The sequence below is a fragment of the Trichosurus vulpecula genome, chromosome 8, assembly GCF_011100635.1.
Source record: "Trichosurus vulpecula isolate mTriVul1 chromosome 8, mTriVul1.pri, whole genome shotgun sequence".
Lineage (NCBI taxonomy): Eukaryota > Metazoa > Chordata > Mammalia > Diprotodontia > Phalangeridae > Trichosurus > Trichosurus vulpecula.
Genome location: NC_050580.1, coordinates 22,277,564 through 22,302,626, shown reverse-complemented (window position 1 = coordinate 22,302,626; position 25,063 = coordinate 22,277,564). Strand labels below are relative to the sequence as shown.

The 25,063-nt window shown below is 42.7% G+C and overlaps 1 protein-coding gene across 1 annotated transcript; it reads left to right on the top strand.

Annotated features, from left to right (window-relative positions):
* Nucleotides 1-649: 649 nt before the first annotated feature.
* On the top strand, nucleotides 650-24,799 carry SLC16A9 (solute carrier family 16 member 9). Its single transcript, XM_036769533.1, has 5 exons — nucleotides 650-848; nucleotides 7,263-7,406; nucleotides 14,019-14,114; nucleotides 19,607-20,521; nucleotides 24,220-24,799. The coding sequence occupies exons 1-5, from the start codon at nucleotides 650-652 to the stop codon at nucleotides 24,396-24,398; spliced, it is 1,533 nt and encodes a 510-aa protein (XP_036625428.1). The 3' UTR covers nucleotides 24,399-24,799.
* The last annotated feature ends 264 nt before the right edge of the window (nucleotides 24,800-25,063 follow it).

Here is a 25,063-nt window from a genome sequence, read left to right as displayed (position 1 = left end):
CCGGGGGCCTAGTACAGGCATTCACTAAGCACTTAATAAAAGGTTATTGACTGGTTCAGCCTTTGAATCTTGAAGATTCCTTCCAGTACTAAATCTATGATTCCTAGCCTTAATATTTTCAGCAGGAAGGGCAGTAGCCTGGTGTGGTAGAATTTATAATGTAGGCATTTGACTTGTGGTCAAAGGTCTCTCAGCTTCAAATCTTGCCTAAATTTGCCAGGGGATGTGGGGTTGATTGCATCAAGAGTAGCATGAAGAGGAAGACCTCAGTAAAGTTTAGATTCCCAAAATATCATATTCTGGATTTAAGAGCCCAAAGATATACACCCATATTGTCATTCACGCCTTATCCTTCTTCTTATTGAGTAAGCATAAAAGAGGGAATGTGCTTAATTTGTACTGGCATATACTCTTCCTGCCTAAATTATATTCATTTGTTTGTTTCCTTCCAGGAAAACGTAAGTTCTTTGAGGGCGGGCGTAGGCTCTTTTTCATTTTGTCTTTGCGTGCCTGGTGTTGAATGAATGAATGAATGAGACAGTAACTTGATGTGGTAGACACAACCTACACCAAGTTCTAAATGTCCTTTTCTTTTGTGTTTTCATTTTTGCTTAGGACTTGCCACTGAACCACCTCCTGATTTCACTTAATGATGGAATCCAAAAAGCCCCCTGATGGTGGATGGGGCTGGGTGATTGTCATCGCCTCCTTCTTTACTCAGTTTCTGTGCTATGGGTCCCCATTGGCTGTTGGAGTCTTATACATCGAGTGGCTGGATGTTTTCCGTGAAGGCAAAGGAAACACTGCCTGGGTTGGATCCCTTGCCAATGGAGTTGGCTTGATTTTAAGTAAGTAGCTCTAAATAAATACCTTGTCTTGTAAAGGGAATTGAAGAATCTGGTATTAAGCTGCATTAGTGACCTCCAATTTGGAGTCTAAGGATCTGGGTTCAAATCCTGATTCTTCCATTTTCTACTTGAATGACCTTGGGCAAGTCACCTTCCTCTTCTGAGGCTTCCTTTTTCTCCTCTGTAGAAGGAGGGTATTGGGCAGCATAATCTCTAAGGTCTGTTCTCATTCCACATCTGTAATCTTTTGATTCTAGGACCATCTCATAGAGGCATCCTTGCTCAAACCATGTAGGGTGGGAGACAGGGCAAGCAAGGGGTGGAAGTAGAAGGTAGTATGGTCTGTACTGCCATCCAGTGTGTACAGTCCATAGCACAGGGTCATTCTGTGCATCCCGCATTTGTACTAGAATGTCCTAACAGCTGGTTGCTTCCCCATGGTCCAGTGATTTCAACACAGGACATTCAGTTCAATTCACCAACCATTTATTAAGCAGTTACTACTGTGTGCCAGGCACTGTGTGAACTGGGGATACAGAGGCAAGAACAAAACTGCTCCTGCCCTCAAGGAGCTTCCATTCTACCAAATTACATTTGGTGTGGATTCAGCCATACCATGATAAGTCAAATTGCATTCCCTAGAATGAAACAACTTGGTGAAGGGGACAGGACACTAAATTTAAGGTCAGAGGACCTGGGTTCAAATCCCCAGTTCTGCTATCTACTACCCATGTAAGCAAGCCACATCACCTCTGTGGGGCTCTGTGAAATTGAGGGGTTGGGTGAGAAGGCTTGTTCCCTCCCCTTCTCCTCACCCTGAATGCATTTCCACAATTGTGTAATATGATTAGTAGGTCTAATAAGGTTGCAGAGCCTTTTTGTTTTATGTAATCAATTTTATATAAAGATCTGCAATCAATCCTTTCTATACTAAATCTTGCCTTCCGGGATTATCCTGAAATACTACAGGCATGTACTGATCCTTCATGTTTCCTTCTAAGAAATCCATTCTTCCGAGTCTCTCCAGTTTCCTGAAGTTGCCTGATGATAGGTGCTTTTACATTTGCCAACCACACGTTCTCATAACTTTGGGAAATAGGAACTTCTACTCTTATTGTCCCCACTTAACAGTTGAGAACACTGAAGGACTTGCCTTTGTTCACACACAGTGATGAAGTGTCTGAGGTGAGCTTTGCATCCAGAGACTATTCTTACTCTGGATCTCACACTCTAGCTACTTGGCAAAGATGCCTTTGGGAAAGAAGCCATTCTTGAAAACCCGGTAAAGATTTTAGTTTTTTGCCTGAAAAGTGACACTCAAATCTACCTGGTTTACCAGTTGTTGAGTTTCCTCCTAGACATCAAGTCTGAGATGTTATAACATCATTCAGAGTCCTGCCTCCTTTAAGCCTCCAACTAGCTCCACACCCCTGCATCACTCATTAACAGAACGCTTATAAAATAGTTTGGACTGTGACCTAACATCGCCATCATCAGTCCTGGCCAGTCTATCAGACTGTCTTGCAGTCTTGTGGGGAAAGCACTGGAGGAGACACTAAGGCTGTTCTCACCTCTTACTAAGTGGATGACTTGGGGAAGGTCTTTTCCATCCTATGGACTTCATTTTCCTCATCTGTAAAATTAGGAAATTGGGTGAGATGATATTTAAGATCTGGAGACCACTGTCACAGGGCAAAAGACCCAGTAGAACCACTTGCTTCTTCCTACCTTTCAGGCCCAACCCCTTCGAGCCACCCCACCTTCCTGATCTGCACCAGGAGAAAGAGAAACTTTGTCATCTACCTTTGGTTACAAAAAACACAAGTTTGTCATGTTTTGTAGGTTGTGTTGCAGTGCTCATGGCAGGTTGTTTTTCCCCCAGGATTGTACTGTTTAGTCTGTGAGGTTTTGCAGAGTATAAATGGTCCCCAGAAATAGACAGACCTGAAGGATCGAGAGAAGGCTCTTCTTCAACTCACAGCAGACCCCGAAAGAGTATTGATTTGTTGTGCTCTGCCAATTAATCACAAAATGTAGGTGGGCAGTCTTTACAGAATCAAGAGAAGATAACAGTTTACTCCTCTGGAGCTTTTCCCCCTCAATGAGTGTAGCAGATTGTAGTGCGAACATGGGCAGCAAGCTAAAAATCTCTTGGCATTTATCTAGGTTCTTTTCTCTAGATGATGATTTTTTACTTCTTTCTAACATTTTCATCATTTTCAAAGAATTTCCTTTGGTTCCCTCCTTTTTTATTTTTTGGTCTAGACCTTTGATTAGTCTGTCAACCCAACAAACACTTATTAAGCACTATGTGCCAAGGAATGTGCTAAGGGCTGGAGAGGTATAGAAAGGCAAAAATCAAGTCCCTGCTTTCAGAGAACTCACATTCTAATGGGGAGACAGCACATCAATAACTGGGTGCATACAAGATATATTTATAGGTCAAAAGGAAGGTAACCTCAGAGGGAAGGAACTGCAAGCCTCTTGTGGATGGTGGGGTTTGAGCTGAGTCTTGAAAAGGGAGCCAAGAGATAGAAGGGAGAAGGGGGAGTACTCAAGGCATGAGGAACAAGTGGCCAGTGCAAGGGCAGGGAGTCAGGAGATGGGCTCTCCTGTCTGAGGATTAGCAAATCTATCTGAATTATAAAGTGTTTGGAGGGAGACCAGAATGTGAGAAGATTGGAAAAGTAGGAAGGGGCCAGGTGGTGAAGGGCTTTCGAAGCCAAGCAGGATTTTCCATCTGATGCTGGAGACAACAGGGAGCCACTGGAGTTTATCGTGTAAGGGGATGACATGTAAAAGATGACCTGCTGATTAGGAACATCCCTTTGGCAACCGATGGATTCCAGTGGGGAGAGACTTTGAGATAGGGAGACCCACCGTCCAAATAGTGCAGGTGTGAGGGCTCCTTGGAAAGGTTCTGGGTAAAGATCCAGCTAGAGGTGGCTCGAGATGGGTGGCCTGAGATTTAATTAGTCTAGGGAACTTCTGGTGTAGAAACTCCAGATCTTCCATGCAGATTGGCAACTCCTCTTTAACTTACAATCTTAGAGTTACCTGCCATGCTGAATCACACGTGTCAGCTAACAAACTATATAATCGAATAGTAACTTTTTCATGATCTAACTGAAAAGGATCAGATTAGATGGTTGGATGACCTCTAAGGTCCCTTCTGGCTCTAAATCTGTGATCCCGTTGCCTTCTTCTAGGTTATCTTGAGCATGAATTAGCATTTAGAAAGGGAGAGGCTGTCTCACTGTACTGTATCCAGGCCAGATCCCATCCAGAGTACCATGTTCCCAACTGGGTGCCTGACCCTTTTTAGAGAAGACTCCCAGAAGCTGGAGAACATCAGGAAGATGGCAGCTGAGATGGTGAAGACCTCCAGGCCAAGCCAGGGGAGACTCAGTTTAAGGAAATGAAGTATTTAAGATGGAGAAGAAAAGACTTGGGGGAAGAACAGGGAGAGATCATGATTAACCAAGCAGCTTCAGGCATTTGGAAGAGGGACAAGAATTGTTTTATTTAGTCCTCGAGGGCAGAAGTAGGAATAGAGGAGAGAAGCTTCAGTTGGGTAAATTTAAGCTGGATGTCAGGAAAATAACTGACAATTAGGGCTATTAAAATGCTGTTTTGGGGCATAGTAGGCTCCTCCGTATTTGAAGTCTTCAAGCAATCTGGATGGTTGCTTTAGGGGATGGTTCTTATTAGACTAAATTGCCCCCAGGTCCCTTCCAATCTTGAGACTCTGAGATTTTGTGATCTCAGCTCTCAATGAATGAAAGGAATGAATGAACAGAAACAGCATTTATTAAGCCCTTACTATGTGCCAAGAGCTGATGATACAAAATAGAAGCAGAGTCAATCCCCGTCCTCAAGGAGTTTATGGTCTAGTAGTGGGGAGAGAGCATCCTAAACATAATAAAGTTTGTATAAGCCATCTTTGGGAGCGTGCTTTCATGCTCAGTATTTTATTTAGAGGTTTATAGCCTTATGGATTTTACATTTGTTAGAGGCCAGATTTGTACTTCTCCTTTAAGCCTGAGAATTCCAAGATTTTCCATCATTTGAGTAATGTTATTTCAATGTCCTAATGGCTCCGAGCTCATGATGAAGAAGAAATGCTGGTTATAGCACTGGATTTATAAGCCCTGGCCTGAAATGATGACAGAGACCTGAGGGTCTACAGATAAATCAGGCCTCAATGAAATCACAAGTACAAATAAAAAGCGAACATCTTAATGGAGCATTGCTGGGTATTTGCTGCTGTTTGTGTTGGCAGGATTGTTTAGTGGTCTGCTCTTCGTTGGGTAGCTGGCTTTTATGTCAATCCAGCAATAATTTTTTCCTTGTGTATGTCACAGAAATATGTGAGATACACGAAAGTCCTCTTCTGATGCCTCATTTTGGTGGGAAGGGGACCCAGGGCCTCAAATGCTATGCTCAAGTTCTGGTAGGTTCTGCCAAGATAGAAAGGCTTCAGACATGGGCCTGGCAAGGGATGACTTTGTGTTTGTTTGGCCTTTGCAAGTACGAGGGTTTCATTTCAAGCTTATCTACTGAATGATGAAGTTTTCAGTGGCATCAAATCACAAAAAACATTTACTATGGCAGGGACTCTTAACCTGTGGTCTGTGAACTACCACCATCTTAGAGGAGAGACTGTGGATAGATTTTGGGGAATCTGTGGACTTGGATGGAAGAGAGATTACATCTTTGGTTTTTACTAACCTCTAACTGAAATTTAACATTTCTTTCAGTTATGATTTTAAAAAAAACATTGTTCTGAGAAAGGGCCATAGGCTTCCCTAGCCTACCAAAGAAATCCAGGACACAAAAGAGGTTAAGCACCCCTAGACGAAAGCATTGTGGGTGTATCCTGCCCTGGTGGAAGGGATAACTGTGGGATAAAATCACAGATCCTTGAGATGTGAAGTACTTTATAAAAATGGCAGGTTGTCGCACTTTGATTATGTATTGGCTCAAACAGGGCCTAGAAATCTCAGGATCTGCACATTGTCCAGAGAGATGTGAATCTCAGAACATGTTTTTTGACTCTATCTCTATCCGAACCCTTTTAATTATTATCATTATTTATTATGTATCACATTATATAGTATTAATTAATTATTAGTTCCAGCTTTGGAAAAGACTGAAAAGGCCATCAAGTTCAATCCTTTCATTTTGCAGATAGGGAAACTGAGGCAGAGAGAGGCTAAGTGAATTGCTCAGGATCACTTAGCCAGTAAATGTCTGAGGTAGGATTTGAACTAAGCTCTATCCTGATGCCAAGTCCCAAGCTCTCTCCACTGCACCACCTTCCTGCCTCTAAGTTAGAGATGACTGGAGAAATTCTCTCTGTTTTTCCATTACAACTCTTTCAACTAGTCCCCTGTAGGTGGGAGATAATGCCAAAGATGAGAGCTGGGAGGGACCTCCAGCCACTTCATTTTACAAATGAGGAAACTGAGGCCAGAGAGGTGTATGCCTCCAACATGGTGGTCAGCAGCAGAGCTGGGATGTGAAGCCAAGACCTCTGGCTTCATCAAAATTACTCTTCTCCACTATCCCACACCTCCTCAAAACACAGCCCATATCAGTGCCACCTATATACACATTCTTGATTCCATTTGAATCCCAGCATTGGCAGAGGACCCAAAGAGGAGAGGAAAGTCCATCCCATTGGGAGCCTGGGTTAAAATCCCAGCCCTGTGACTAACCATGCCCTTGTGACCTTCACTCTCTTTGCCTCTTTGGGCCATGGTTTCCTCATCTATAAAATGTGAGGGCTGAACAAAATGATTCCTAAGGTCCCTTAGCTTGAAAACCGTATGATTAGTCAACCTCGTTCCTTTGTAGAAATCCCCTCAAAAAGCATCTCTGCCTGAGAAGGGGTGGTCTAAACTCCAGAAATAACCAGTCTAGTGACGATCCAGCACTTCCCACTTTGGACATGGTAGGAAGGTTTTCTTGATGTCAACTCTTAGTTGACCTCTTTCTAACTTAGATCCATTGCTCCTGTCTAGCCCTCCAGGGCCAAGCAGAATGAGGCTGATCCCTCTTTCCTGTGATTTCATTATTACAGGGAACTCTCTACCAATGCAGCTCATCAGTCAGAACCAATAGTCAGCCCAGAACACTGAGAGGTGAAGTTACTTGCTCCTCCAAAATAATCAAGAAGTATTTAGTGAGCACCTACTGTATACCTCTTGCATGGAGCAAAAGTTGCTCTGTGTGTGAATCAGGAGCTGCCGAAAATGGAGATGGTCTTCACAGTCTTTTTCTGCTCATTGATGATCCTAAGACCCCATAGGAATATGGAGCTTTTATTTCCTAAATTGTATGTTCTTTGAGGCTGGGGAGGGGGAGTCGACTTTCCATTGAACTTACGGTTTGGTTTTGTTTTGCTTTTAGGCCCCATCTGTAGCCTCTCTGTTGAATCCTTTGGTGCAAGAGCCGTCACGATCTTCAGTGGCTTCATGGTGGCGGGGGGCCTCATGATCAGCGCCTATGCCCCAAACCTCTATTTTCTGTTTTTTTCATATGGAACTATTGTCGGTAAGAGACCTTGTCCCCACCAGGGGCTTCAACTGTGTGCAGGTCAAATGCTATTTTCCGTGTGTGTGTGTGTGTGTGTGTGTGTGTGTGTGTGTGTGTGTGGATCAATTGAAAATCAATAGATAGATAGATAGATAGATATGGATATTGTCATTTTATGTCCACTTCATTTCTAAATATATCCATCTTCTCTCCCTTCTACAGAGAGCCGCCCATTATCAAAAAGAGTAAGAGACATAATAAAATAATTATAATGATAATTAATAATAGTTAATATCTAGGCTGCTAGGTAGTTCAGTGGATAAAGTGTTGGATCTGGAGTCAGAAAGGCTCTCAGTTTCCCAATCTCTAAAATGGGAATGAGAGTAGCACCTACCTCTCCCAGGGTTGTGAAGCACTTGGCCCAGTGCCTGGCACGTAGTAGGTCATATATAGACTTTAGCTGTTATTATCACAATTATTATTCTTATAAGATCTATACAACCAAGTCTTTCTAGTTTAGAGTTGTGCACATCAAATGAAGCAATATTTGTGAAGTGCTTTGAGCGCATTAAAGAAGCGCATGGATGCCGGCCGCCATTTTTAGTATCGTTATTGGCATTATCACTGTCATTGTTGTGTTCTGTTATTATTAGCTTGGTAGACCACTAGACTTCTGGTCCACCCTTCCCCCTCTTCCTCCCCACCCCCCCCCACCCCAAGAGACATGAGGGGAAGAATGCCAAAGCCACCTGACATCCTGGCCTACAACAGGGCTACAAGAAGCCACAGGGTGGAGGGATTGTATTTAGGTCATGGGTGTTCACCCTGGGCAAATGCACTGAGGTGGGAGATGGCGTCTGCCATTATACAGGAAATGGCAAGTGGGCCACTGTAGTGTTAACTGGAGGAGAGGTGAAGGAGTTGGTGAAGTGTAACCTCTGACAATTGGCAAACCTGTGGTTAAAATGCTATTTTCTTCATATCCATTCCTTGCTCTGTAGACAGACTCCACTCTCCCTTCAGTGATCTTTCTGAGATTGATGAAGAGAAATGCTTTCCTAGCCCAGTTTTCTTCCTTTAATCATACAAACAGACAAAATCTGCTTCACTTTTATTCTTCTTAGCAGAAGAGAAAGTTTTTATTGGTCTTTTTCTGGGAATATCATAAAAGATGGTCCTTTGTTTACTCTCTACCAGCAGTCATATTAAAGTACTTCTGGGTGACTTCCTGGTAAATCTGTGTTTGTGGGGATGTTATCCTAAAATGAGCACAAGAGCCAGTCATCTGGCTATCTGGTCTACACCAGGCATTCTTTGCCTTTTTTGTATCATGGACCCCTCAAGCAGCTGGGGAGAATCTATGGACCTTTCCTCAAAATCATGGTTTTAATGCATAAAATAAATTGTATAGGATGACAAAGGGAACCTATTATACTGAAATGTAGACAGCAGTTTGCTGGTAAATGTTTAACAAGCAGCTTTGGGCAGGTGGATGTACATATGACAAAGTTTAATCTGCATTATTCACATCTTTGCCATCACTTTCTTAACCTTGACAATAACAGAATGATAACTCAAACCCTGATTTGTAACATTTGGTGATTTCCGAGGTGTAAATGTTCACACCAAACAATTAAGACTTCTGAGCTCATACTAGCTGGCTCCAGCATGTCCCTAGGGAAAAAAAAAGGTGTGTGTGTGTGTGTGTGTGTGTGTGTGTGCATTATGAAGGCAGAATTTATAATTTCAAAGAGAATCATATATATGTCTGAAAGGTTCGGAACTGCAGGATATAAGGAATTCTCAAGGTAGGAGGCAGAAGAATTAAAGCATGTACTTAAGCTCCAGAGTAACAGACCCACAAACCAGCATCCCCATTTTGATATTTGGATCAAAAGCCTCCAGGTCCAATAAGTCCACCTCACAAGAGTAACCAGGAGGCCACAGAGAAGCATGATGGTATAAAGCAAAATCATATACTTGCTTCCCCTCTATGGTAAGGACCTCAAGTCCTTGCTCAGCACTCCTTGATCCACACATACGTAGGTCAGCTCTGCTACCAGCAGCTCCTGCTTCAGCTTCGGCTGTAGCTGTCTCTGGCTCCAACGGAAGCTGTTTTTAACCATCTGGCTAGCAGCTTCTGCGGGGGTGTAAGGTGCGCCGGGAAAGCACAGGTTCTTTCAATCTGCTTAATCAAGGGAAGCAAGGTGAAGGGGCCGACAAGCTTACTTTAATCCAACATACAGACAGCATTCAGTTAGTTCAGGGGAAAAATCCAGCACCCCGAACTTCAGAACATTCATTTAGTTCAGGGAAGGAAAAAAAAGCCCCTGCTATCCCAGACATGTAAACTAGGCCCTCCCTGGAGTTAGCCCTACCCTACCAAGGTTCCACACCTAACAGGGCTCTGGGCCTGGGGCCCAGCACCCAGCAAGGCTCAATGAGATAAACTGAGTCACTCAAAGAAAACAAAGGCCATTCTGCTTACAGTGTGTGTGTGTGTCTATGCGTGTACACATACACATATATATGAATATATATACATTTATACACATATATATATATACACATATACACACACTCACACACATATATGTACATGCATGAATATAGTTATATACATGCACATATGTACATATGCACAAATATACGTGTGTGTGTGTGTGTGTGTGTGTGTGTGTGTGTGTGTGTGTGTGTTTCTCCTCTCTTTCAAGTTCAGGTTCACTAGTCTATACCATGGAAAACATCTGGGTAGTTGTAACCACACTGAGTGGCATATAGTAGGTAAATAATCTCTTTCCAGAGCCTCAGTTTCCCCATTGTAAAATGGGGGAAGGGATGGAGTAGATGTTCCCTAAGGTCCCTTTTAGCATTAAATCTGTGATTATAAATCTAAATGTGTGAGTAACTCACTGTTGCTCAAGAGTTTCCTGTCCTTGGGTACCCTTATGATTCTCCTCCCAAAATAAATACCTTCTCTATGGAAGTGACTAAGCAAGATATGGATTTGGATTATTGACCATATCAGCTCCTTATTGTTTAAGGCAGTGTTATGTTCCAACTGCTTTTTCCCTTCCCTAATACCAAGGGATCCCCTAGTTCTCCTGTTGTGGTGGAGGGAACCAATGAAATGATTAAATGATGGGAACAGCTAGCTGGTGCTATGGATAGAGTGCCAAGCCTGGAATCAGGAAGATCTAAGTTCAAATCTGGCCTTAGACTCATACCCAGCTGTGTGACTCTGGGCAAGGCATCTTAGCCTTTGCCTGCCACAGTTTCTTCATCTGTAAATTGGAGATAATAATAGCACCTATACCTCACAGGGTTGTTGTGAGGACCAAATGACAGAAACAAGATGAATGAATACAAGACAACTTGAGGAGGAAGGGGAGGGAGCACCAAGGGGATCAGAAAAGACTTTCCATGGTAATGGTCCAGGAGTTGAAACTGGAAAGTAGCTAGGCATTCTAAAAAGAGGAGGTGAGAAGGACCTGTAGTCCAAGCTACAGTGAGGAAGGAAGGGGACAGAGGTTCCAAAGCATGGAGGCAGCAGATGGAGTACTGGGTTTGGGGAATTCAGTGTTTGGTTGAAAGAGTCTGTTCTGTGGAAAGCTGCTTGGCAGATGTTGGCTAATAGATCACGCAACTCAAATGGCATTTGTTCGTGTCATAGGAGGAGCAGTTAACTAGGAATGTCTGTAACCTGGAGAATAATTGATAGGAAGGAGGTGACAGTGGTCTTCAGGTATTTAAAGGGTGATTTTTTGGAAGAGAGATTAGACTTGTTCTGTTTGGTACTAGAGAGCAGAACTAGGAGTGATGAGGGCAGGTCCCGGAGACAAAGTTTTGATGTCAACATAAGACTTTCTAACACCTGGTTAGCCCAAACTGAAATGGGCAACCTCAAGACTTGATGGATTACTGCTGATTGGAGGTCTTTAGACAGGGTACATTTTAGTAAGAGTCATGTATGGGTTGGATGGATTCCCTCTAGCTCTCAAAATCTGTGAGTTCACAGAGCTATGGACAATGAAGACTGGAAAGCCTGGAGTCAGAATGGGAAAGGCTTTAAGGATTATACTGAGGACCCAGAGGCAATAGTGAGTCACTGCCATTCCTTGAGTGGGGCAGGGGTGACACATTCAGATCTATGCTTTAGGACTATGGATTTGGCACCTCTGCGGAGGACGGATTCAACAGGGAAGAGGATGGCTGCTGGAAGACCAGCTAGGTAACTGTGGTGATAGACAAATAAATGTATTTAAAGAAAGATTAAGGACTGAACAAGTTGTACTTTACTGAAGTAATGTCTTCCTTCCTTCCTTCCTCTCTCTCTCTCTCTCTCTCTCTCTCTCTCTCTCCCTCTCTCTCTCTCTCTCTCTCTTTCTCTCTCTCTCTCTGTCTTTCTTTGTCTCTCTCTTTTTCTTTCTTCCCACCTGTTTTGGCTCACATTTTAGCAAGGAAAACCAAAGGTAGGCTTCAAAAGTGGGGATCAAGTCTGAAAGTTTGTCAGACTAAAATGAAGCTATAGGAAATCTCAGGTTGTCTTGACCAGGGCAGATTTGGGTTTAGGCCAGACAGCTGAGGTTGATGGATAAAGCTTACTTCAAAGCTGGATTTCACTGGGAAGGGGACTGACACAGATCTTGGGGAGCCCCACACTTTTGTTGAAGGTTTTATGAGTTGCTGTGGCCCAAAATAATCATCACATGGTGGCTTACCCACAGCCAGCATGTCTCTGATCTTAACCCCGCTGGTCCATGGGTGTTAGACACACTGTCTGTTGTCAGACCTGTCATTGAAGTTTTTCCAGATTAGTAGGACCTGTCAGAGTCTGCACTCTGCACTCTGGCTAGCATAGCTTTTCATCCAAGTCACCCCCACACCAGGATGACATATCAGAATTGGATTTTGTTGGAATGCTTAACTACCCTCTACTCAAACCCTGGCAGAGATGAGGAATAAAGAATAAGGAAATGAGCTGGTAGCAGTGAAAGGGAGACGTGATCATCCCTAGGCTACATGTGGTGTAGCCATCCCTACAAGAGTCCACTTTTCAATATTGAATAGAATGATGGAATTTCAGATTTGGAAGGATCCTGGGGCTTTCAGTCCAACCCATATTTGAAGAGATTTCCCCTTCACCTCCTAACACAACATAGCTAAAAAGTTATCATTTACCTCCACATAAAAATGTTCAATGACCTCCCAGGGTCCACTTTGGGATAACTCTGATTGCTAGGAAGTTTTCCCATACATTAAAGCTAAATACGCCTCTTTGAAACCCCTCCCCTTTTTGTTCTTGTTCTGCCCACTGGAAAACAGAACTAATCTAACTCTCCTTCCCTTGAGTGAAAGCTGATCAGATACTTGAAGAACACTCCCATGTCCTCCCTAAGTCTGCTCTCCTCCCGACTAAATGTCCCCAGTTCCTTCATCTGATCCTCACACGGCATGTGATCCTCACAGTCCTGAGGCCCTTCAACAGTCTGATTGCTCTCCTTGGATTACTTTTCAATTGGTCAATGTCCTTCCCCAAACAAGGTATCTGGGCCACACATCAGCTTGCATGTGAACCTAGGCAAACAGGAAAAAATTCACCTCTTTCAGCCTGGAGAAGGTCAAGAAAATAGGATGATGGGTCAGTTGGTAGTTCGAGGAAGAAGCAACTAAGATTCTCTCTTTTTATCAGAGAAAGCAAGGTTGCATTGCTCAATCAGTCTATATACTTTGTGCCAGGCACAGTGCTCAGGAGCAGGCAGAAAAAGGCAGAAAAAACCGTTGAGGATTTTATATTCTAATGGTGGACACAAATATTAACTAGAAATAAAAGAGATATATACAGTCATTGGAAGGTAATATTGGAGGGGAAGGCATTAACAGCTGGTGGGAGGAGTGGGAAAGGCTTGAAGGAAGTCAGTATGCTAAAAGATGGAGGTGACAAAGTTGAACATTGCAGGGATTGGGGTCAGCCAGTGCAAAGGCAAGATGATTGGTGGAGTATCATGTGGGAGGAACAACTAGCCAGCCCACCAGTATGCTTGGATCATAAAGTTCATGGAAGGGAATAAAATGGAAGAAGCCAAGGAAGGTAGGGGAGTAGAGATATGAAGATACAGAGAGATTGCCTGAAAGGCTTGGTGGAGAGGAAACTTCGATGGAACCATTAAGATTGAACCCCCTGTTAACCAGGAGGATGTTGTACACAGTAACAGCAATATCCCACAAAGGATGACTTAGCTATTCCTTCCTTCCATTCTTTTTTAAAATTTGCATCTTCTTGCACATGGAAATGTTTTACATGATTGCACATGTATAACCTATGTCAGAATGCTTACCATCTCAAGGAGGGGGCAGAGGAGAGAGAAATAGAATTTGAAACTCAAAACTTTGAAAAAATGCTAAAAATTATTTTAACACATAATTGGGGAAAAATATTATTAAAAAATTAAACCCTCTGCTAATGGGATCCAAGGCAGATATGAAGAAATCTATGATCTAGAAAACTTTGTTAAAAGTTTGGCCAAGTTATTAATTGATAATGGCTCATTGGATTAATTCATGCTGTGATTTTGCATATAAGTCCTATGGTCTTTATTACAGGTGTGATTTCTTGTTTTGCTGTTTTAGGCCTTGGATGTGGTTTATTATACACTGCGGCAGTGACCATTACATGCCAGTATTTTGATAAACGCCGAGGTCTTGCACTTGGCCTGATTTCAACAGGTAAGTGTTCTAACTCTATAAAGGATTTGCAGCCTTCAAAACTTGTTCAGAAAATAGTACCCACAGCGAAATTTATACAAGTCAACTTTCCCTAGGGGTAGAAATACAAGTACTTGATGTTCTCTATTCTTTACCCAAGAGGAACTTTCACTCACCCTGGTATATGGGGGTGGTGCCATGTCTAGTCAGCTAACACTTAAGGTGGAGCTGGGATCTCGTTAAATGCTGGTGTGTGTTTGGTTTCCTCCTAATTAGGAGGTAAACTCCTGGAGAGCAGAGAATGTCTCATTTTTTTTTTTTGTTTCTACTTCCAGGACTTGGCACCTCAGAAGCCTTAATCGGTGTTCATTCGTTCATTCATTCATTCATTTGTTCATTCATTTATTCAAATTCCTTCCATGGCTGCAGATTGCAAGCTAGCCACACCTACTGTCTTGTATAAGTCCTTTCTTGAGTCTTCCACAAAGACTCTAATGCACTGAGGATCTTCTTTCCCCTCTAACTGTCCACCTGTCTTCACTTCCTCTTGCTGTAAGACTGGCTTACCTTTTTTCCTGCCACATGTATCCTGGATGAAGCTTTTCATGGTACTCCTTGTATTTATGCCCTTGTTGTTAACATCCTATAGCTTGATTAGATTCATAGTGCATCTCTTCACTGTCCTTTGTGACCTATGAAATTGTAATGTAGATAAAAGCCCTTGAGCTTCTAGCCAAAACCAAAATGGTAGATGAGTCAGTGTAGAGACACTCAGTCTATAACTTAATATAGTGAGATTGTTTCTTGGGCCTTTGTCTGTCATCTAGTGTAAAGATGTGCTCACTAATGGAGCCAACTTTATATTTGTATTCTTTTCCCCTTTCCTAATTTCATATGAGTAATTTAGACGAGGGTGTCTATTAAATTTCTTTTCTTGACTTGAGTTTGTTTTTGCACACTTTCTTTTGAGGGAGATAAAATAAAATTCTACTGTGAGTTACTTTATTCTTAAGAAGCTGATGTCACAATTTCCAAAAGTTGTACCGAGATCTACACTGGTCATTAATGGGTCTTATTTGCCTCAGAATCAGAAAAAAAAATGTAACAAATATTCATCACAGAATAAAAGCAATAGCTCAAGTGTCTATAGTGATTTATAGCCTACAAAGTACTTTCTTTACATCTCTATGAAAAAGGTACATTCCCATTTGGCAGATATGGACACCGAGGCTTAAGGAGGTTAAATGGCTTTCCCAGGGCAATACAGATGGGGAATATCTGAGGAAGGATGTGAACTTAGGTCTCTCGACTCTAAGGCCAGTACTCTATCCGCTGTAATTGTTATTAGCAATAAAAACACCTGGCATGAATTACTTTGAGCTTTATAAAATGCTATATTCACAACAACCCCATGAGGGAGGTCATGTAAATAGTATTACCTCCATTTTAAAGATGGAGGAATTCATCAGAATCAGAGAGAAGATTCACTAACCCATTAAAAATGAGTGGCCAAGCTGGGACCTGAGCATGACCACAGAGCCACATTTCACTGCTGCTCTGCTTAGAAGGTCTTGAAAGTCTTGTAGGAGATGTAATGGAGGCTTGATGCAGAAAAGAGGCAGCATGGAGAGGGGATGGAGAGATGGTCTTAGAGCTAATAAAAGCTGGGTGCAATTCCAGCCCCTGACACTTAGCAGCTCTGTGACCCCGGGCAAGCCATATCACCTCTTAGTGCCTCAGTCTCCTCAATAGTAATTGCTCAAATTAGATCACAAAATAATGTATGTCACATGTGTTAGCTGTTGTTGTTAGCCCTCTTAGGATATAAGGCCTTAAGGACACCAGGATCCAAAAAGTGACATTTCCCCCACAATACTCAACAAAAGTGCCTTATGTCAAAATGCCTTACCGTGAATTGCTTTTCAAACTTTATATAAAGTTGTCGTTGCTGATTCCATTACCTAAGAGCTGTCATCCCCAGGAGAATGTATGCTCCTTGAAGATAAGGCTATATTCATCTTTGTTTTTGTATCCCCAGGCTCAAAATGAGCACTTTTGGAATGAACCAAATGAATGAACGAATGAATGAATCTCATATGAATTAATCTCCTTCCCATAGTGCAAGAAGAATCTTATCCATTCCTTCTTCTCCAGTGGTACTCCTACCCATGACCTCTCATAAATTCCCCATAGAATATGATGAGAGTAGAGGGATATTTCTATAGATTGAGAGTGCTTCACTTTTTTTCCATGTACTGGCCATGTGGTTATGCCTATGGGTCCTTTTCAGAATAATATTTTAATGTAAAAAATAAAATTTATGGGATCATAAAGTCAACCAATTAAATTGAAAGACAGTCATCAAAATATTGTTTAAAAAAACAAGTTCACGGAACCCAGGTTCAGAGGCACTGTTCTAGAGCTCTGGAAATTGTGGAGATGCCCACATAGCATGTGGGCTGCCAGCCTGACACCACTCCTGTGTGCCAGCTAGCAAGCCCATCTCCCTCTTCACACTTATATCTTTTGGATGATATCTATGGAGGGTATAAGTGCTCAATAAATATAGTTTTTATTTCTTTCATCTCCCTAGCCTTGCGACTTTGTACAGATCGTATTTAATTTGGCAGATACACACATCTGGTAAATGCTGGGAATGATGATTGTTTTTCTCCACATGAGGCAGAAACACAAATCTCTAGAGCCCTCTGAGGCGCCTAATGGCTCAAGGTACCGAGCTCAGAACATTACAGGGAATAGTTATGTGTTCCAAATGGAAAAACTACTAATGGGCTTTGAAAAGTCCAGAAGGTTGGGGTGGGCTCGTGGAACATTTCCATGTGTTGTTTGGAAACTTTCAAAGTATGCATCTCCTTACAAAGACATGATTACATTTCAATTATGCCCAGGTCAAAGCATGTTGGAAGTGTCTAGTTCTGGGTGGATTTTATAGAGAGGGCATTGATAAGCTGAGAGTAGAGTGATCCAAAGAGGGCAACCAGAAAAGTGGGGAGTCTTGATTTCATGCCATAAAAGAATTGGTTGAAGAAACTGGGGGTGTTTAGGCTGGAGAATGAAGACTTAGGGAGGCGTGATGATCGATTGCAAGTATTAGAAAGACTGTCACATGTGGCAGAAGGAAGGGATTCATTTTGCTTGGCCACAAAGGGCAGAACTAAGAACAATGTCAGGACTGTTGTGAGGAATAAAATGTTCTATTAGGCTTCTTTGAAAGGTATGGGAGGAGGGAGGATTCCTAATCACTGGAGGTCTTCTTATGATGGCTGTGTTCTCCTCCCCCTGCCCCTGCACCTTGTCGGGTGTGATTCTTAGTCAGATAAGCCTTAAACTAGCTGGCCTTTGAGTTCTGTGATTGTCTGAACATACTGTTTAGAATCTTTGAAAAATGCTAGCATTGTCGACAACCTCAGGAAAGAAATTGTTCATTCAGTCAATCAATAGTCAATAAAAATTCATTAAGCAGTTACAATACGCCAGACAGTGTTCTAGGTGACAGGGATCCAAAAAGAGGTAAAAGACAGTCCCTGCCCTCAAGTTGCTCATAATCATTCAACAACTGTTTCTTGAGCATCTACTATGTACCTAACACTATACTAGGTGCCATGGATAGAAAGATAAAGACAAAAACCAAATAGTCCCTGCCCTCAAAAAGCTTGTAAATTACTGATTTCCCATTCTTTTATAACTTCTGGTTCTCTTTTGGGGAATGACTCGAGAGTAACCACAAACAATTTAGGAAGGGGGACCTATGATCCCAAAGCGGAACGTCTTATGCATCACACCACATGCCCACCAGTCACTTGGTCTGTTTCTGGGCATCTGGGACTGACAGATGGATGTTGATGGGGAATCCTTGGTGAAGAATGTGCTCCAGATGGCAGCAAATTCTTCTATCACTTTGTATTTTGTCTATCTCTTTCCTCTTGGTGTAAACCACTTTAATGGATGATTATTTTTGTCAAAAAAGCATACTTCTGTAAGAATAGCTTATTTCCTCCCTGTTGTTTCATGGGGGTATTTTCCAGTGCAATTCATTTTTAAAACACTAATTTTCCCATTCGAGGGAGACTTAAAATGGATCAGGCCCATTTGACTTAATTGGACTTGGGCATCATAAGCCCTGGCTCAGAGTCCCAGCACTACAACCAAATGGTTTTGTCACCTTAGACAAATCACTTCCTTCTCAGGCCCTCAATTTCCTCCTCTGCAGAATGGGGAGATCTTCTATGGGATAACCAAGCTCCCTTTCAACCCTGATATTCTATGATACTCGGCCACACTGTGGATTTGTGGATTGGAAGCACTCGCTCATTCAGAGTATCATATTGAATTTGTAGCTATCCTATTATGGCCCAGCAATGAGGGGGGTCCCTCCCAGGAGGGGCACGAGATTCCTTTGCCTGCCCCTTTTTTCTCCCAGTGGAGTCACAGAGCTCGGCTCATCCACTTCAAGGTCTCAGTTCTGGGAGTTAAAGGAAGGGGACTGCCAAAGGATCCTCTTTGGGTCAAGGTGAATGTGCATGGCTCTTTGGATGCTCTCCAGGAAAGACTGTGTTGGAAGCAAGCAGGGAGTAATGCATTAATCACCCTTTAATGAAGTACAGTGAGTACAGAGGCAGCTGGTGTGGCCAGGAGGACACCAGGGAGAGTCACTTAGGTAACTAAATCAGAGTTGGGAGCAGCATGGAAGCAGAGAAGGCAGGAAGGACAGGGTTTTGGGGTCCCATTTTTATAGGGTTTGGAGGGCTGCTCTAACTCTATCCATCCCACCTTAGTTCACTGACATATCAATTTCATCTCAGAGTTATCAAAGGCCAGCTTAGGGATCCCTAATTTACAAAACATTTTGCTTGTTTTACTGTGACACCTCTGGCGCTTATCTGCAGATTGCGGGCAATTAATGGCGCCTAGCTGGCTTCTCCTAATTTAGCACAGTCTTAGGATGTGGCTTCAGTTAATTTGTCTGATGGTTTTGCAAGTGACTTCTGTATTCTTCTTTACATTCTTACTTCCTATTATTGTAACCTTATATTGGCTTCTTATGTACTTACTAAACTAACTGGGTGGGCAGGGGGAGTGGTTAGGGGGAGCAGAACAAGATACAATTTCATCATAGTAGCTGTAGAAGACATCTTGGTGAGGGGGGAGATTGGAAGCAGAGAAACCAAATTGAAACCAATCTGATTTACTTATCTACTTGCTAAATAGAGTCATTATTTAATAGAATTTATGCTCTTTGAGGGCAGAAACTGTTTCTTTTTTTGTCTTTTAATCCCTAGCCTGGTACACAGTAGGTGTCTAATAAATGCCTATTAAATGAATGAGTAAATATACACTTCTCCACATTTAAAAAAATCAAAGCATTTAGAATTTCCCATAAAAATGACAGCCAAGTTTGCTAAGAAAATATGACATGGGAAGCATAAACTTAATCTTGAGGCTCTCTCTTAATGATTATGATAAAGACTGATCAGTCCTCTTTTCCTCTCCAGGTTCCAGCGTTGGACTTTTTATATATGCTGCACTTCAGAGAGAACTGCTTGAACTGTATGGATTAGATGGATGTCTGCTCATTGTGGGTGCCGTGGCACTAAATATATTACCCTGTGGCATTTTGATGAGACCCTTGGGATCTTCTACCAGCCCTCCACCAGAAAAAGCACCTGTTGAAAGTGTTTCTGCCCAATACTCCATATACAATGAGAAAGAAAAGACCCTAGAGGAGAATGTTAGCATCCTTGAAAAAGGCTACAGCGAAGAAAAATTTGTGAGACCTTTGACCATTAGTGCTTCCAAACAAGAGAGTTCATTACATGAGAAGGAAGCAGCCACAGCACAGACGAAAGAAACTGATGTTTACAAAAAGAAAGTCGTGGAAAAGAAGTATTTTTGTAAACAGCTGGCCAAGAGAAAATGGCAGCTGTGCCAGAGCTACTGGGCAGGAACAGTTCTCTTATTCAAGAATAAAGTCTTTTCTGCACTTTTTGTTGCTATCTTGCTTTTTGACATTGGGGGCTTTCCACCCTTGCTGATGATGGAAGATGTTGCCAGAAGTGCAAACGTGAAGGAGGAAGAATTCGTCGTGCCTCTTGTTTCAATCATAGGCATTATGACAGCTGTTGGAAAGATTGTCTTGGGCATGCTGGCGGATGTCAAGTTCATCAACACTGTCTATCTCTATGCGGCCACCTTAGTACTGATCAGCCTGACCTTGTGTGCAATTCCCTTTGCCAAAAGCTATGTCTCATTGGCAGTACTTTCTGGGATGATAGGGTTTTTAACTGGCAACTGGTCCATCTTCCCATATGTGACTACCAAGACTGTGGGAATTGAGAAATTGACCCATGCCTATGGGATTTTAATGTTCTTTGCAGGAGTTGGAAATAGCCTGGGACCACCCATTGTTGGTAAGATTTGGGGGGTTTTGATCATAATGAAAATCAGCAAAATATGTTTTCTTTTGTTGCTTATCAATCAATCAACCAAAAATAATTTATTAAGCCCTTACTATGAACTAGGCACTGTTGATACAGAGACAAAAGTCAGATACAGATACTGCCCTCATGGAGCTTACATTCTATCTTGGGAGGCAACATGTACATGTACTAGTATATATGAAACTGATATAAAGTAATTGGAGATGAGGTGGTACTGTGCCAGGCACTGAGAATACAAACACCAAAAAAAGAAATATTCCTTCCCTTCAGGGAACTTCCATCCTACTGAAGGAATCTGGCCCATCTTGACAGTAGTTGTATACATTTGTATGCACTAGGTTAAGTTGAAATGGAAGTGACAGGTCACATTCACTGAGTGCTTTAAGCAGAATTGTAACTAGGGTGGGATGTTATTTTTTGAGGGGGGAAGGCAGGGCAATTGAAGTTAAGTGACTTGCCCAAGGTCACCCAGCTAGTAAGTGTGTCAAGTGTCTGGGGTCAGATTTGAGCTCAGGTCTTCCTGACTCCAGGGGTGGTGTTCTACTCACTGTGCCACCTAGCTGCCCCAGGGATGTTATTTTTAGTTCATATTTATGAGCATTTTCCCAGGGCAGCAAATTTTGAGCACATTAAGAACACCTGCAGTCCTTCAGCAGCAAAGAAACAGAAGAATGAACTCGAAGAGTAAGCTGCTAGATGACCTAGAGCCTCTGAACCGTGGCATCCCAAGGCACCTCCTCTCTTCACCTGGCTTCGCTTTCTCTATCTTACCCATTAGCTCTGGTTCTCTGTGTATGTATCTTAGCTTTAAGAGTTGATTTGAATTTCATTTTGTGCTACTTGCCTCATGCAGAGTTTGTGCTGCCCCAGGCACAGAACTTGCTAATGTCAGCTTTGGTTTTCAGATGTACAAGCTACCTTCCTCAAACCACCCAGTGGTGCCGGAAGTAAAAATACCATTATCCCCATTTTTATGGAGGAGTATGTTGAGAGGTTAAGTGGTTTGCTAAAGGCCAGATGGTGTCAGAACCGATATTTGAACCCAAGTATCCTGACTCTATATCTTTCCACCTGGCTACCTTCTGACTAGTTTAGAATACAGAATTAAGAAGTCATGACATCTATCATACCTAAGGCTCTGCTTTGCCTATTGGGTAAAGAAATCATCTATGGAGCCAATGTGCCATTACCTCCTTCCCCAGCACTTGAGGGAAAGCCTGTCTTTTCAAGAGGGCTATAAAATCCACTTCCACAGGCTCGGAGAAAAGGAATTGCAGTGTTGTGTCTAGGACATACAGTAGAGAGAGGGAAGGTCAGTTTGGATGGATTGTAGACAACCATAAAGGGAGTAATATATAATGAGGTTGGAAAGATAGAGCTATGTCGTGAAGGTCTTTAAGCTAAAAAAGAGCGATTGATATTTGATCCTAGAGGCATCAGGGAGCCATGGGAATTTATTGAGTAGGGGAGTAACTGCTCAAATCTGTACTCAAGAAAATCAGTTTGCATTGGATGTCTCTCATCCCTCCTCACCCCCACCTCACAGAATTGCTCTCTTCCTTCAAGACACAGCTCAAGCACCACCTTATACCCCAAACTCTTCCTGCCTTCCTAACAATATCATAGGTTATCTATTTTGCATTTATTCTAGATATTCATATACACATATACATGTATGTATATACACACATATATATGTGTGTAGATGTATATGTGTGTGTGAGTATATATACATATATGTACATGCTGTCTCCTCCAGTCAAATGTAAGCTCTTTGGGAGAGGGGATTGTTTCATCCATTGTTTTGTATGCCTAGCACCTAGTGAAGTGCCTGCCCGTAGTCATCTTTTAATTAATGCTTATTAACTGGTTGATTAATTAATGCTAGAATGCTAAAGAATGTGAGAGATCATCTGGTCCAATTACCTCATTTTGTTGATGAGGAAACCGAGGCCAGGAGCTTAAGCAACTTGACCAAGTTAATAATGGTAGCTAATCAATAGTCAATTGACAAGCATTTACTAACTGCCTACTATGTGCCAGGCACCCTGCTACACACTGGGGATACAAGGACAAAATGGAGCATTCACTGCCCTCAAGGGACTTCCATTCTGTCAGGCTAGGCAACATGTATATATCACTTAGGATAAATTAAAAATAAGTACAAGGTCATTTGGCAAGGGAGGACACGAGGTCATCTGGCAAAAGAGGACATGAGCAATGGGGGCTTGAGGGCTCAGGAAGGACTTTGTGTGGGAGGTGAAGGATGATCTTTAGAGGGCTAAGAGGGCCAAACATTGAACAGATGACTTAGGGTTTGCCAAGAGGGTAAAAGAGCGTAAAAACCCCTTATCTCATTTGTCCCTCGCAACACCCCTAGGTGGTTGGTGCCATCATCATCACCACCACCACTATCATCATCATCATTCCCATTTTACAGATAAATAAACTGAGGTCCCAGTAACTTGCCCAGTTCCCTGCAGTTACTATCAATCCAGGTCCTCCTGACTCTCAGGGCAGTGTCCATTCTATTCCACCATGTTACTCCTAGGTTAGTGAGTGCTGACTCTGGGTCCTAATCGATGTCTTCTAACTCCAAAGTCACTGCTCTTTCTCCTATACCATACTGCTCTCCCAAATCCACCTAGCTGAATACCCAGTCTGAATTTTATTTCAAATCTTTATTGCCTCTCAATTCATTTTAACAAGCATTTTTGAGTACTTACCATGTGATAGCTTGGCACGGTGGATACAAGGTTGGCCATAGACGAGTTATTAGATTTCATAGCCCCCAGCCTCAGTTTAGCCATCTGTAAAGTGTCTTGCAGTGGGAAGCACCATGGTTTAGTGGAGGAAGTCTGTGACTTGGAGATCTACTGGCTGTGTGACTGAGAGAGAGCGACCTCCAACTCCCTCAGATCTAAATTGCTGAGCAAATGCTGATCTACACCAGCTGAGAGAGTTTCCTCACTGGAAAATCTCTATTGAGTTGGGGCCGGGAGGAAAAAAAAGTAATAATCACCATTGATATAGTGCCTACTGTGTGCCAAGCACTATGCAAAATGCTTTACAAATGTTACCTCTTGGAATCTTCACAAAAATCCTGGGAGGCGCCATTACTATCCCCACTCTATAGATGAGGAAACTGAGGCAGAGAGGTTAAGTGACTTGCTCAGGGCCATTCAGCTAGTAAATGTCTGAGGTTGAATTTGAACCCAGGCCTTCCTGACCTCAGGCCCAGTGCTCTATCCACTTTGCCATCTGTAAGTCAAAGGAACTTCTGTCTACCATGAGGAATATGATCCATAGACAGGTAAGTACAGTGCACTTGGGTGGAAGAGCTATGATTTCACCTGTGTAGAACACTCTGGGTGTGGGGCTCACTCAACCAATTCAGCTCATGACTGGTCTATGACCGAGGAAATAAACCCTGGGGAGTTGCTCGAGAGAGATTAAGTGACTTGTCCAGGGTCACACAGCTAATGAAAGTCTGAGGTGGGATTGGATCTCAGGCTTTGTCCAGCCACTCACTCGGCTCTCTATCCAGCACGCCATCTACAAAGTATATATGGAATCGTTTCCAATGGGAGAGGGTGCACAGAACGGATTCGCTTTGGGGAATCTGAGGGAAAATGATCCATCCATCCATCCATGGTTCTTTTTGGCAGGTTCGTTTTATGACTGGACGCAGAGCTACGACATCGCGTTCTACTTTAGTGGCTGTTGTGTTCTGCTCGGCGCGTTGATTCTGCTGCTTGCTGCCATTCCTTGGGGGAACATGTGCCACAAAGCCAGCACCAAGCCAGCCTCAAGGCCTTATGTGTACCGAGCCGCGTCTCAAGCGTAGGGGACACGGGGATGCCTCTTAATGCCATTTTATGCTCTCTCTCTAGCAAAGTCCTAAAGAGGTTTTGCAAGTGGCTCAAGTAGTCAAGACTCTTTTTCTATTAGACCAATTCCCTGGTGGCTGGCTCTGAGCCACCATCGCCATCCCTCTCCCCCAGCCTCGTTGGGCTGTATTATCTTGTTGCCCATTAAGTGGGTCTCTTTTGCTACACTGTCACCCTCAAGGTCTTGAAATGGCTGCAAACTTAGATGGCACAAGGAGATGCCTCTCTGCATCAAGGAGTGACATTTCCCTACCCACTTTGCCAGCCCCATAATGAGATACCCAGAAAGGGAAGTCTTCTGCATTTCAAACTGTGAAGCAGCCAGTCTAATGAGATGCACACAGATGCCACTGGGGTCTTCTGGATCCCCTCTTCTCTTGGTGACTCTAGCTGATTAACCACTTGAAGTTTTGTTTTAAAAACTGATCGAGAGAAGCAACCCAAATTCACCAGGGAATGAAAATTTTTCTGGAAAGAGGCATTCAAAATGGCAGCTGAGCCAGATGACAGTCCCTGTTGGGATACCGTGATATTGTCTTATTTTTTGTTTCCTAAACATCTTGAGTTCATTCAGTGTCCCACTGAACACACACTAACAGCACAGTTTCCTGGCCTCAAGATG